Genomic DNA, 12,965 nt, shown 5'->3' with positions numbered 1-12,965 from the left:
CCCGTGTTACTTGTATGGTTAATGTTTTTTTTAGATGTGCAAACGAGCTCACGTCCCTTCTGGTGTTAAATAACATGCGTGGCCCATAGACATTAACAACGTAAATATAGCTACCCAACTTCAGACATGAGTTCTAGTCTAAGTTTCCAAGTTCAACAACAGCTGCCTCACCCTTCAAACCGAAAGAATTACTGCTTTACAACAAAGCTCCGTACCTACCCGTGCCGTCACACATTATGCCCTACCAGTAAGTAGTAAAAAATAATGTGCGCAAATTTATTTATTTTTATTACCAGAACGGTTAACCCACCTTGCAAACTGGAACGCAAAACACTATAGAAATACGTTATAAAAAGACAGGTGGTATCAACCCCTGTCACGGGCAAAGATCGGGCGTCGGGCCAGAGTGCAAAGGCTTCGTTTTGTAGGTGAGGCTTTAACATATTTGGCTATAAAGTCCAATATTCTGTGCGCTTCCTAGGCGCGGAAACGTTGTAAGAGGTTTGGTACCGGCGAAAAAATAAATTGGCGATATTAATTTTTTTTTGGCCTTTCCAGTTTCACCAGGACATGTGGGCGAGCAAAAGGCTCAGCCAGGACGGGTGGTATTAGCTAACAGCTGCCCGAACGCCTCCGAAGGAGACCTAACAACACAAGAGCGGTGGCTTTGCGAATGAGAAGGCGACATCTACCCGCATCTAATGTACGTACTATAACGCCCAACCTTTGTATTTCAGACATTCCATTTTATTATTATTCACACTCTTATTTATTTACGGTAAGAGTCAAATTATTCTGTCTCCTTTTTTTTTATTACCGTCTACTAAGGTAACGGTAACGGACGAGCACACGGTCCACCTGATGGTGAGTATTTGGCAGAGCCAATCCGCTGCCTAGCACTAAGCCTGCGAAAGCCACTTGAAAATCCGTTCAATAACTTTGGAGATCGCGCGAACAAAAAAACAAGCAAACAAAAAGCAATCGCCGGTTTATATTTTATTACTTTACTCTAGTTACCTACTTTATATTTTTATTGCTTTTCTTGAATATACAGATACACCGGGTTCTACTATTTTATTACACGTATATTGATAGATTATTACATGCTATTCTTGCTTGATTCAATGGCAAACATTCTTCCGGGCTACTTCACGCTATTTTCCATTTCTCGTTAGTTGCAGTATAATATCATTTTGCTATCGAATTCTTGCTTTACCTAGTTTTGATGTATACTTGTAGGCAGTCCTAAGGGACTTAAAATGCTTCAAGGTTTTTTTTTTTTCCTACCTATGCTGATAGCCTTGAGAGGCTATTTCAGCTTCACCCTAACATGTACGTGAGCTCACGGGGCTCAAACCAGAAGCGTTACTAACACTGGCCCTAGCAAGAGCAATGCTTCGCAGAATCTACCACCGGATCGGAAACGCGACCCACTGGCAAGATCCAGCGAGAAACTCAGTGGGCTGTGTCTATGGGTTTATTCGCTCGTCGAGGCATTCGTCGCAAGCGACGGGTTCGACGAGGACGGTGACCGGTGCTTGTGGTGCCTAAAAGCACCGTTAATGGATTGGGAGGATCCGTAACGACGTGAAGGATTGATATCACTGGAACGTCGAAGCAATAAAACGTTTAGTCCTAAATGTAGAATAGCTATTCTAATACATTTGATACTTCGACTTTTTAGCTAGGCTTGGGGGTGGGATTTATCTTATAACGTCTATGGATTTCCGTAACAGCTTAACTCCAGATGCATCTGCTGGTATTCGTTAATAATAAAAAAATATGCAAATGAACTTAGTTGAGTTCATGGGCATTGACAATAAAACAGTGAAACCTTAAATTAATCCTTATCTTTGTTACTGTTAAGCCTAAGTGACACACAGTAGTCCCATTATAGTAAAATCGCGTGTAGTAATTGGACAATTCTACGAATTTTGTTACGTAGCATCGAGTTGATTGTGTAAGTGTGATGAATGATAAAGTGTCAGAGAGCGAATTAAATAACATCGACCTCCGTTGGACTGGACATTGAACGGGTCAAGTAGCTAAACGCGTTGACTATACATATAGCTGATCAAAGATAGAACTATGCAAATAAACATAAACATTTAAAAAATAAAGAAAATATTTGAGAAAAAAACAAAAAAAAACCCGCCGAGTTTGTTTCGCCGGTTCTTCTCAGGACTGTGGCTCTTTTTGGAACCGGTGGTAAAGTTAACATTGTTATTTATATTTCGACATTCAACAAGTGTGTTTTGCTGACATCTAAGTTAAAATAAACGATTTTGAATTTGAATTTGTAACATACTATTAACATAATTTTTGACGAAGCATGTTGCTGATAACTTTATTTCTGTAATCTGACGAAGCATGTTGCGGATAATAACATGTACTTTTAGGTTAGGAATATTGTGTTCTTTTTTTTTTATAATAAATTAATTATGATTTTTTATTATTATTTTTGAATTGATCGTGCTCTATGTTCTACACTCGGCGGCAGATAGGAACAAATGACGTAGAGTGATCCACAATAAACTCTTGTTGCGAGGAGGTGATCACGATCCTCAGCATCGAGGAAACCGAAGCGAGGAGGAGGAGACCGTTTTCTAAGAATTTGCCAATCGTTTCCCAAAGTTACAACTTTATTCAGTTTTCATTGGCACTTCGAAGGTTTCTGGCAAAGCAGCAACAATACACATTACAAGCTAAAAATAAATTTTATGATATCTTATTCGAAATAATAGCTCGTCATACACCTTTGACCTCGTATAAATATAAAACTTACCCTGTTTGGTTTAGTAAGCCCCTAATTAATTGTATAATAAACAAAAACAAATATCATAAAATGTAAAAAAAATATTGGAAATCCACGTGGTTATGATGTGTTTTCCATGTTACGGAATCGCTGCAAAATGTTGACCAATGAGTGCTATAAATATATAATCGATTTAAAGTCGATTCTATTAATGGGTAGACAGGAAATGGACCTCTCATTATTTCTCAACTTTCAAACTATCTGTAACGTCATTAGGAGTCAAAACAATCGATAAGTTAATCATAGATCACACAGTAATACGATAATCTACGATAAGCATTACATTAATGTGAGTGACACGCGGTGAGTGCTAGGATTTAATCTAATTAGGATTCAATATAACTACGTTGTAGAATGTTGTTATTGGTGTCCGATTGCCTATCTGTTGTTTCAGACGGAGCCAGTTGTAGTTGTCAAGCAATGTAATCAATGCAGGTCAATTGATAATTTTTTTTTTTTATATAATATCAATTTGTGTATTCAATTCGAGAGAAAATTTATTAACACATCAATTTGCAGTTTGTCAACACATTCTGGACGATATCCATGAATAACGGTTTAGTAGATAGTGAAAAAAGTAATTTTAATTTTGTCTACGGCTCGGGACAGTATTATGGTAGCAGTATTAAATGTTGCTGTGAATCAAACTTGCTCATAAGTTTTTAAAGTAATGTGAATATCGTAATTTAGGCAACGCACTGGCGCCATGGCGTCGCTGGTGACCGTGGGCGGCGGTGAATCACTTACCATCAGGTGACCCGTCTTGCTCGTTTGCCTCTTAGCTGTTATAAAAATAAAATAAAAAACCATGACTTATCTCTATATATATAAAAATGAATTGCTGTTCGTTAGTCTCGGCTGAACCGATTTGGCTAATTTTGGTTTTGAATTATTTGTGGAAGTCCAGAGAAGGTTTAAAAGGAAGATAAATATGAATATGCTCGGAATTAAATAAAAATAACAATTTTGTTTTTCCTTTGATGTGTTCCCCGTCGGTCTTTTATTTATCGATTGAGGCACCACGAAGTCTGCCGGGTCAGCTAGTACTCGTAATAAAAAAAACGAAAGTATCCAATGTATTTCTAACTCTACTAAGTAATTTCGGAGGAAGTTTTTTTTTAAACGGTTTTGTCGGTAAATAATAACAAAGTTACTCGATTTCCGGTCAAGATTAATCAATTAAACGTGATTAACATAATTTAAAATCAATCTCAAAGAACAAAAAACAAAAACACTTTATTCGTACAATGTGAAACCCCAATGAATAGAGGTGATGCTTTAGACAACAATAAACCAGCCCCAGTATAACCGACCACGAATGATATTATCATAAACACATACCGCAATACGATACCATTGTTTTACGACAACAGTCCGTATGCGAACGGATGAGCGAGCAAGCTTATTAATTATCTATACTATAATATTATAAAGAGGAAAGATTTGTTTGTTTGTATTGAATAGGCTCCGAAACTACTGGACCGATTTGAAAAATTCTTTCACTGTTTGGAAGCTACACTATTCCCGAGTGAAATAGGATATAATCTTTTTTGGAAAAAATTAGGGATCCTTACTAAAAATCCAATAATGTAACCCAAGGTGTAAAAAATTACCTAAAATATTCGTTACATCTCGTGCCCTGCAAAAACTATTGATTTTTTTGCTGACCCGAGAGGAGCCGGAGCGGGCCGCTAGTTATTCGAATATACATATTTACTCTCGTTATAAAATACAGGTCTAATTACTCGATACGCTTGAACGTTTATCGTATAGCTACGATAACACAATATTAACATATTATTACACGATGCCATTCCTTCACCGAGGAAGTCATTCGTGAGCATACGTTAAGTAAATAATCCTAAAAAAGAAACAGAAAGGAAAATTATTACTGAGCAATTGGGATACAAATTTAAAAAGTGCAAGAACGCCCGTGGGGTCTTAATACTAAAACCCGATAACGCTATATTCTAATGTACCTATGTATAATATATTGTTAAAAACAAGAAATGCAAAGTAAAATCTAACAAACATTTGTTTACATTTTTAAAGTCATAGCATGTAAAGGTGGGTGGCGCCTTTACGTTGTGGATGTCTATGGGCTCCAGTAACCACTTAACACCAGGTGGGCTGTGAGCTCGTCTACCCATCTAAACAATAAAAAATAAATTAAAAAAAAGAATCCTTTTTTCAGACTGTACCTAAGCGGCAGTGTGACGTAATCGATGCGAGGTGCAAACTTAGCTTGGTCGAGTTGTACGTATTTAATTGAAAAAATTGTAATTGCCTGTGGGATTCGAACATAGTTGCATCGTTCAAAACGAATGCACCGGACGTCTTATCCTTTAGGCCACGACGACTTATAAAACTTTGGTTAGTTGTAGATAAAACCACATCCAAAAGTCTCCTACCTCAAAGTAATATCCAACTTACGTCCCAAGGTCACATTTTATATCTCGAGGAACGACATTATCATAAACTAGTTGGGTCTGTCTACGCTAACAAATTATCGACCAAACAATATTTGTTTAGTACAAACGTTCAATGTTATGTCATCCTTTTTATTCAAATTTAACTTCAATAAGTTACTCATCCGCGAACAATAATGTACCCGTAGTCTATTATAACAATGCCTATGATTTTTGATAGAGCACATTTAAATTTTACTCTCTAATTTCTAATTAATTTCTTTATCATAAATTGAAATTAAGTTCTTATCTATACAATAATATTAATACGTCAAGCAAAAACTTTGTACCCCTTTTTACGAAAATTGCGCGGACGGAGGAGTATGTATGAAATTTCTCACACTTATAGCGAATATAAAGAAGGAGTGCACTATGCTAATATATTTTTTTAATAATGCATAAAAGATACATTAAATCAATAAAGAAAACATTACACACACTACCATGTATTTGACACACGCACGCATGCATACTATTTGCTTATTGTCAAACTTTTCTTATTGCATAAAGTCTATGGTCAAATTGAGAATAGATTAAATATTGTTTGTCTTTGTTAATATTTGTCTAAAGTGTAGTCTTGGCGAAATCTGTGATTATAGAAGTATAATAAATAATCTTTGACAATAGAACCATAATAATGTTCAAGCTTATAATTTTAATTAATTATTTGAATTTCGACTACTGCGGGACCACTAGTTTTTATTAAATATGTATATTATTATGTAGAATATATTCTGAATATGCCATGGAACTTTTGGATCTCTACGACAAAAGGAAGATCTACCGAGCTGGTAATATTGGTCGGTAGACCGACGGTTGACAAATGTTATTCGGAACTTGTATATAAGCAAGCTTATCTTGAAAATGTGGTAAGCGAAATTCAAGCATCTGTTCCGTATTTTGGGTTGTATGATGGCCACCCGCCACAAACTCTTTGGGGAACAAGGCTTGCTTCGTAAACAGTGATATTGAAAAAAAATTACCTAAACGACTCTACTTACTCAATAGACAATCCTAAAAATACTATCTATAGAAATTTTGAATAATTTCAGGAATATCGGATCGGATTTATCGGAGTCTATCCATATATAGTCTCTAAAAACTAAAGCACTGTTCTCACCCAAAACACTTATAGGAAATAAAAATATGGTGATAAAAATTTATATTTAAATAACACTGCTATATACATACTTTCATTTTGCAAGTGACATTAGTGGTCACTTAAATCTAATCTATCATTCGGTGTCGAGACCCTTGGTCCGTGGGGTCCTAGCGCTATAAGCCTTTTTAAGGAAATAGCAAAAAGGTTAGTCGACATCACAGGAGACAGAAGAGCTGGCAGCTACCTCGAACAAAGAATTAGTCTAGATATTCAAAGGGGGAACGCTGCCAGTATCTTCGGAACCTTGCCTAAGGGGACTCCTTTTAATAATATATTTTATGTAGTTATTATATGATATTTTTTAAGATTTTTACTTTTAGGTTTATTGTTCTAGTATATATTTTTTAATTTCTGTAATTAAATATACATTTAAACATATAAGTCTTGCATAGAGATAAATAAAACTAATCTAATCTTAACCTTAACCTTAAATCTAATGTAGCATGGTCGGAAACAAGTACTAATAAGGCCTGCCGTTCCCGGTAGACTTACAAAAAGATAAAAAAATTGAGTGTGTGAACCCTTACACCTCGAAATTGTTAAGCCATGTTATAATTTGTTTTACTTAATGAATCATGACGTATTTTATTAAACCTTTCCAATTACTGTAACAAAAACATACTCACTTATTGTTCGATAGTGGGTACTTCTCGAAGCTGTCAAGAACAGTAAATCTAGTGAGTGTCTAATATATTTTTTTTCTTTTTATCCTCATTACATTTTATGTAACAACGCCTACGTCACGATGTGCGATCGAAATAATTTGAATAGATGAATACATAATGTGATTGGCAGATTTGTTTATTGCACTAAAAAGACTTTTCGTAAAAATAGCACAGATATACTGTTAACATTTAGTCTCCATAACATTAAAAACACGAAAAAAAAATAACAGGTACTATTTACATAGTTTAAAATTGTTATTTTTGTGTTTTTAAAATCTTTAAAGGAGTTATATAGATAAAAGTTTTAAAAGAAACCGGAAAGTATGTGTTACGGCCAGTGATAAATTAGTTTTTTTTTTTTATTAGCCTGGGTAGTAAGTAGCCTAGTATGTCGCAGCCCAACGGACATGGGCCGGTTGTCGGAGTTTTTCATAACGTGCTTATCGTCATCCACATGAGACCATAGATGAAAGTTTCATATGCATTGGGAGCACAACTATCCATCGTTCAGAACGAAAAGCGTGACTACTTGGCGGAAAAATAAGTACAACAGCAGTACCAACCGATGCGTGATAACACGCCCTACCACTGCGAAGCTACAATACTAATACAGTAAAAGCTGCTTATTTGCGGGTATATCTAATATATAAAATTCTCGTGTCCCAATGTTAATTACAATACTCCTCTGAAACGGTTTGACAGATTTTTATGAAATTTTGTATGCATGTTCAGTAGGTCTGAGAATCGGCTACTATTTACTTTTCATACACTTAAGTGATAAGAGTTGTCCGCCCCTAACATTTATTTTTTATTTTTTGGACATTTTTTTTTGTTATAAAGAGGCATTATGTGGTTGAATGAGGTTTTGTTATTTTTATATTCCTACATCGTTCACAGCGCTACATGCCTCACTCATTTCACTCATTCACCATATCCTTACACGCTTACAATAAGTTAGTTTTTTTTTCTTACACTAGATTTTCCCTGGAAATCTTATATATGGCAAAACAACGTTTGCCGGGTCAGCTAGTGTTCCATAAATGTGTCGCAAATACAGAAATCGTGAATGTGGAAAAGCGCGTTTACAAATAATATTCGGTTGGATATCTACATATTGGAATCATTTTTATTAATATGCATGTATGGATATACCGATTAGGTATGCGAATAAATAAATCTTTAGCCGCAAATCTAGGAATTGAGTCGCATTTTTTTCATCCGCGAATAGTGAAAACGTGAATGAAGGAAGCACAAATAATTAACTTTTACTGTACTGATTATTTATTACAGATTAGTTTAAACCATAAACCAAAAACCTATTTATATTTTATAGTAAGAATTAAGCATTTCTTACTAAGTGATATTAATTTTTTTAACACCTCATTTTTCACGTGAAAATAAATCACTTTAACCAGTTATTATAAAATCAACGGATCAATAGAGATGTGTGTTTTAAATCGATTAATCAGAGCCGAATAATTTATATTAGAAACTCCCGCCTTAGCTTCGGTAATTTATGTTCGGAAAAAACCTTCAATATCACCTGGGATCAAAGAAGGATGATCAAAAATCATATTATAATAATATAATATGTGTATAAAAAATGTTGAACAAAAATATAGTTTATTTCTTTACCCGAAGGTTCACAGATTAGTGTGTGGAAACAAACAAGAATGGTTGTCCATTTGTAAAATTTATCATATAATAGAGTATTTAACAATTAGCAACAATTAGCAACAATTAGCAACAGTTAGCAAATAATTGTTAATTATAATTTTTGATTTATCACATTAACCGTAACATATACATTAAAACTTGAGTTTTTCTTTTAACTCGCAAAATACGGAAAGAAAAATGAAAAAAACAAAAAGAAATTAAACGTAAGTAATTTTTTAAAGTTCTTTATACTCACGTCCAGTCCGCTGGCCGGGCATGACGATGGCGCTCCTCTGGTCATGTCTTAGGAGGCTCTCGGCCTCCGCCCCACCTTGATGGCTCATCTCCATGTTTCCGACGTTGGCCTATATCATAAATGTGATACGGACATCTGTGCAAGGCACCGGCTTCGGAGTTCTGGCAACAAAAGTTAGACTTATAACAGTGGTCATTTGAATTGTATTTTTGGAAATAGGTCTTCGGGGCAGACGACGATATGTTATGTCGATTTATTTCGAAACGTTTCAGTGATTAGCATTCAATTATACTTGAATTTAGACTTTTTGTTTTTAAATTATTTTTGTGAATTTTATTTGACGTCTCTCTACGTCTGATTCTCCACTTACTTCTACTATTCACGCTACCGATTTTGATACGGTTTTCGGTCGTAAAACGAGCAATAAATGAGGAAGATCAGTGTTTAAATTTAAATAATCTGTGACCACAACGATAATTGTGTCCGAAAACTGCTTTCGTAGTCTTACATTGCTTTTTTCCCTACCTATGCTGATAGCCTTGAGAGGCTATTTCAGCTTCGCCGTAACATGTAGGTGAGCTCACGGGGCTCAAGCCGGAGTGTTGCTAACAATGGGCCTAGCAAGAGCAGTGCTTCGCAGAATCTACCACCGGATCGGACACACGACCCACTGAGAAGATCCGGCGAGAAACTCAGTGGGCTGTGTCTATGGGTTAATTCGCTCGTCGAGCCCTTCGTTGCAAGTGACGGGTTCGACGAGGACGGTGTCCGATGCTTGAGGTACCTAAAAGCATCGTTAATGGATCGGCAGGATCCGTAATAACATGTTTTGGGCGCCGTCGACTATTTACCATTCGGAGTTACATGGCTAGTGCTGGCCCAATCTTAAGAAAAAGCGTAGTCAACGCAGAGCGAATCTGTGGTCAGATAGCTAGTTTATTACAATAACACATGATATATGATTGATATAAAAATAAAGTTCACGTGTGAGCAATGCCTCGGATTGTTTTGTTAAGAATTAGCACTGATACATAGTTACGACGCAGAAGCATCACCCTAAAAGAGCGAAGAAATTTCAAATTTAGATTGTATAAAAAAACCTGTCTATATTGTTTTACATAACATTACAAGCTTATAAATTACACAAAATATTTATCTATGCACATAATCCGCCATCCCTTTATCTTGTACTACTGTTTATCGTTGGTAACAAGATAGCATTGTTATGTAGGTAAGTAACTAAATTATATTTTACCAGTTTGATTTCCACTTTATCTCATTGTTGTTTATATTTCAAGATAATAGCACGGAATATGGAGCGATGTTACGCTCGGATCTTGTGGAATGCACTGCTCAGTCGCATATTTGTAACATTCAACATAAATACTATACTATAGTTGAACCACCAAAATTCGGAATCATATATTAATGATATTATGTAAAATGCATTGTTTAGTATTTGTGGATTAAATCTATACTAATATTATAAAGCTGAAGAGTTTGTTTGAACGCGCTAATCCCAGGAACTACTGGTCCGATTTGAAAAATTATTTCAGTATTAGATAGCCCATTTATTGAGGAAGGCTATATAACATCACGCTATGACCAATACAAGCAGAGCACTAATAAGGAATGTTTCAAAATCGGGGTTTTTTTTCCCTTTTGAGAGCTTCCGCTGCGTGCGCTGCAGAAACGGTTAAAGTTTCGCTAAAAAAATGTATGACAGAATTATTTCCCTTTAAAAGATCTAAAAAAAAAGTCCGCGACACCATATGTCTATATGTTAAGGTTGGCTCACTATAACGTTTTTTATTCTAACCGAATTTGTTCTAAAATAAAGCATTATTTGTGTGAACTATTCCACGCGGAAGTCGCGGCCAAAAGCTAGTATAATATATTTCCATGATTAGACAGAAGGCATCAGGTGAGCCACTCAACCCACCAAAGTTCGATGCCCTCGTAAAGCCAAAAATGGCGGGACGTATTTAGGTGAAAAAAATATTAGAATACAAAAATCTTGTTTTACGTATTCCCTAGCGAGTTGATTCTGTGGAGCTGATAGGCAACGACCAAATCAAAGATCGGCCGATAAGGCGGGTCGAATTTAAGGAGTAAAATGACATTTTACAGAATTTGATGTTCAGTCTACAGCATGAAGCATGAATACCACCGCATAACTCGAGACGTAAGGTCGAATTTTAAATTCAGTTGCATATCGACTGTCACCCCTACAAGGCGGCACAAATTATCAGGACGATGATACCAACCAATGCGAATTTACATCACGCCCTAATTCCGCAAATTTATTTTGCCACCCCGCCCCAAATTCAAGTATGCCGATATACATTCACAATGGAATATGAATGAATTGGAATTTATATCCGCGGAAGCGCTTACGTATCGCTTTTTTGAATCGTAAACAGTTCAAACCAAAGAAGCTCTGTATTTGTGGGCTCTCACTTTAATAGGACTATTGGCCAAACTATATTGGCCTCTTGCATTCTATGACTTTCCTATTTTATTCCAGGTGAGCAGCCATCACCTTGGTATGAGTCTGAGGGAAAAACTGACTAACAATTTCTCTTATATACTGAATCGGTCTGAATTCATATTTTCACAACCTGAGCCGTAAGCTAAATGCAAATTTGATTCCGGAAAAATGGGAGTACTCAACAAAGCAAAGCAGAACACTGTCCTGATGTGAATCGAAACAGAGATTCATGCTTTACAATGTTGTGGTCTAGCCTTATATGAGAAATTACTGCTATTGGGTATACTTTCAGATACTATCATTTGACTTGACCCATACCACCAAGGCAATGCACTCCTCTCATTAGTGTTTCCAAAGCACTGTGACAATTCCTTATTCAAATGAATTCAATGAATTCCAGTCACATCTTGAATTTTTTTATATTAATTATCTTTTATCATCACACATCAAAAATAATTAAGTACTATATTTAGTAAATATGGATCATGGCTTGTTAGTTTTTGGCAAGCCGTACTAGTCTTTAGTCTCTAGACCGAACTAGAGACAGGATGATCCAACTATAAAATTCAGAGACATGTATGTATAAGGTTTCTGTGTGATACGTCTTTTTGTCAGATATCTTGATCTCTACTTTAATTTTAAAAGTTAATTACAACATGAACATTTTTTTTTTTTTATTTATTGCTTAGATGGGTGGACGAGCTCACAGCCTACCTGGTGTTAAGTGGTTACTGGAGCCCATAGACATCTACAACGTAAATGCCACCACCCACCTTGAGATATTAGTTCTAAATGTCAGTTTATAGTAATTGTTAAATAATGAAAATATTTAGGCAAGAATTATTTTTTTACCTTTGTTTAAATATTGGATTGATTCCATTTTGTATGGAAAAATATTGAAATGATATTTCCATTCCTGGACTTCATACATTCATACTGTATTAAATAGTTTTAATAAAAACCATTTTAACTGCAAATATTAGGTAGGTACCTATTTGTAATGTTAAAAATTGGTTTTTGCACACTATACATTATAACTATGTAAGTAATATGATTATTGTCCAAAAGAGCTAAGAGTAAGCTTTTTAAGAATCGTATGTTAAGCTTTTATTACAAAGGATTATGAATTGAAAACTAACTATATATATTTTCGGAAACGTGCTTCGTTCAACGCGTGGTTACCATTTACTTATCACTTACCGTCCTAATTTTACTGTGTCCTAAATAAACTTTTCAAGAAATCTATTAAGTTTTCACTATACACAAACTTTTTACTATTAATAACTACACTTTTATTTTTAAAGGGTTAAGCACGTCCAACACGCGCGCGTCTCAATGTTTCCTTAACACTTGTGATTTATATCATTCATTTCATTGTAGTAAGTTTATTATCTATGTTCATTGTGTGATTGTGTGAATGTATTTTTTAGTTTCACAGACTATATAAGGATT

At 35.2% G+C, this 12,965-nt stretch overlaps 1 protein-coding gene across 1 annotated transcript in view; it reads right to left on the bottom strand.

Moving 5' to 3' along the window:
• LOC101741989 (equilibrative nucleoside transporter 2) overlaps window positions 1–12,885 on the bottom strand; it is a 39,801-nt gene extending 26,916 nt beyond the window's left edge. The window contains exons 1-2 of the mRNA XM_004933007.5: window positions 12,714–12,885; window positions 9,023–9,183 (exon numbers count right to left, since the gene is read on the bottom strand). Of these exons, the coding sequence (XP_004933064.1) occupies window positions 9,023–9,116 (94 nt within the window). The 5' untranslated portion in view covers window positions 9,117–9,183; window positions 12,714–12,885. The remainder of the gene's footprint in view (window positions 1–9,022; window positions 9,184–12,713) is intronic.
• Between the last annotated feature and the right edge of the window lie 80 nt (window positions 12,886–12,965).

Source organism: Bombyx mori, chromosome 26, assembly GCF_030269925.1.
Source record: "Bombyx mori chromosome 26, ASM3026992v2".
NCBI classification, from domain to species: Eukaryota; Metazoa; Arthropoda; class Insecta; order Lepidoptera; family Bombycidae; genus Bombyx; species Bombyx mori.
Note: the sequence above shows the minus strand (reverse complement) of the source record. Positions and strands in the feature narration are given on the sequence as shown.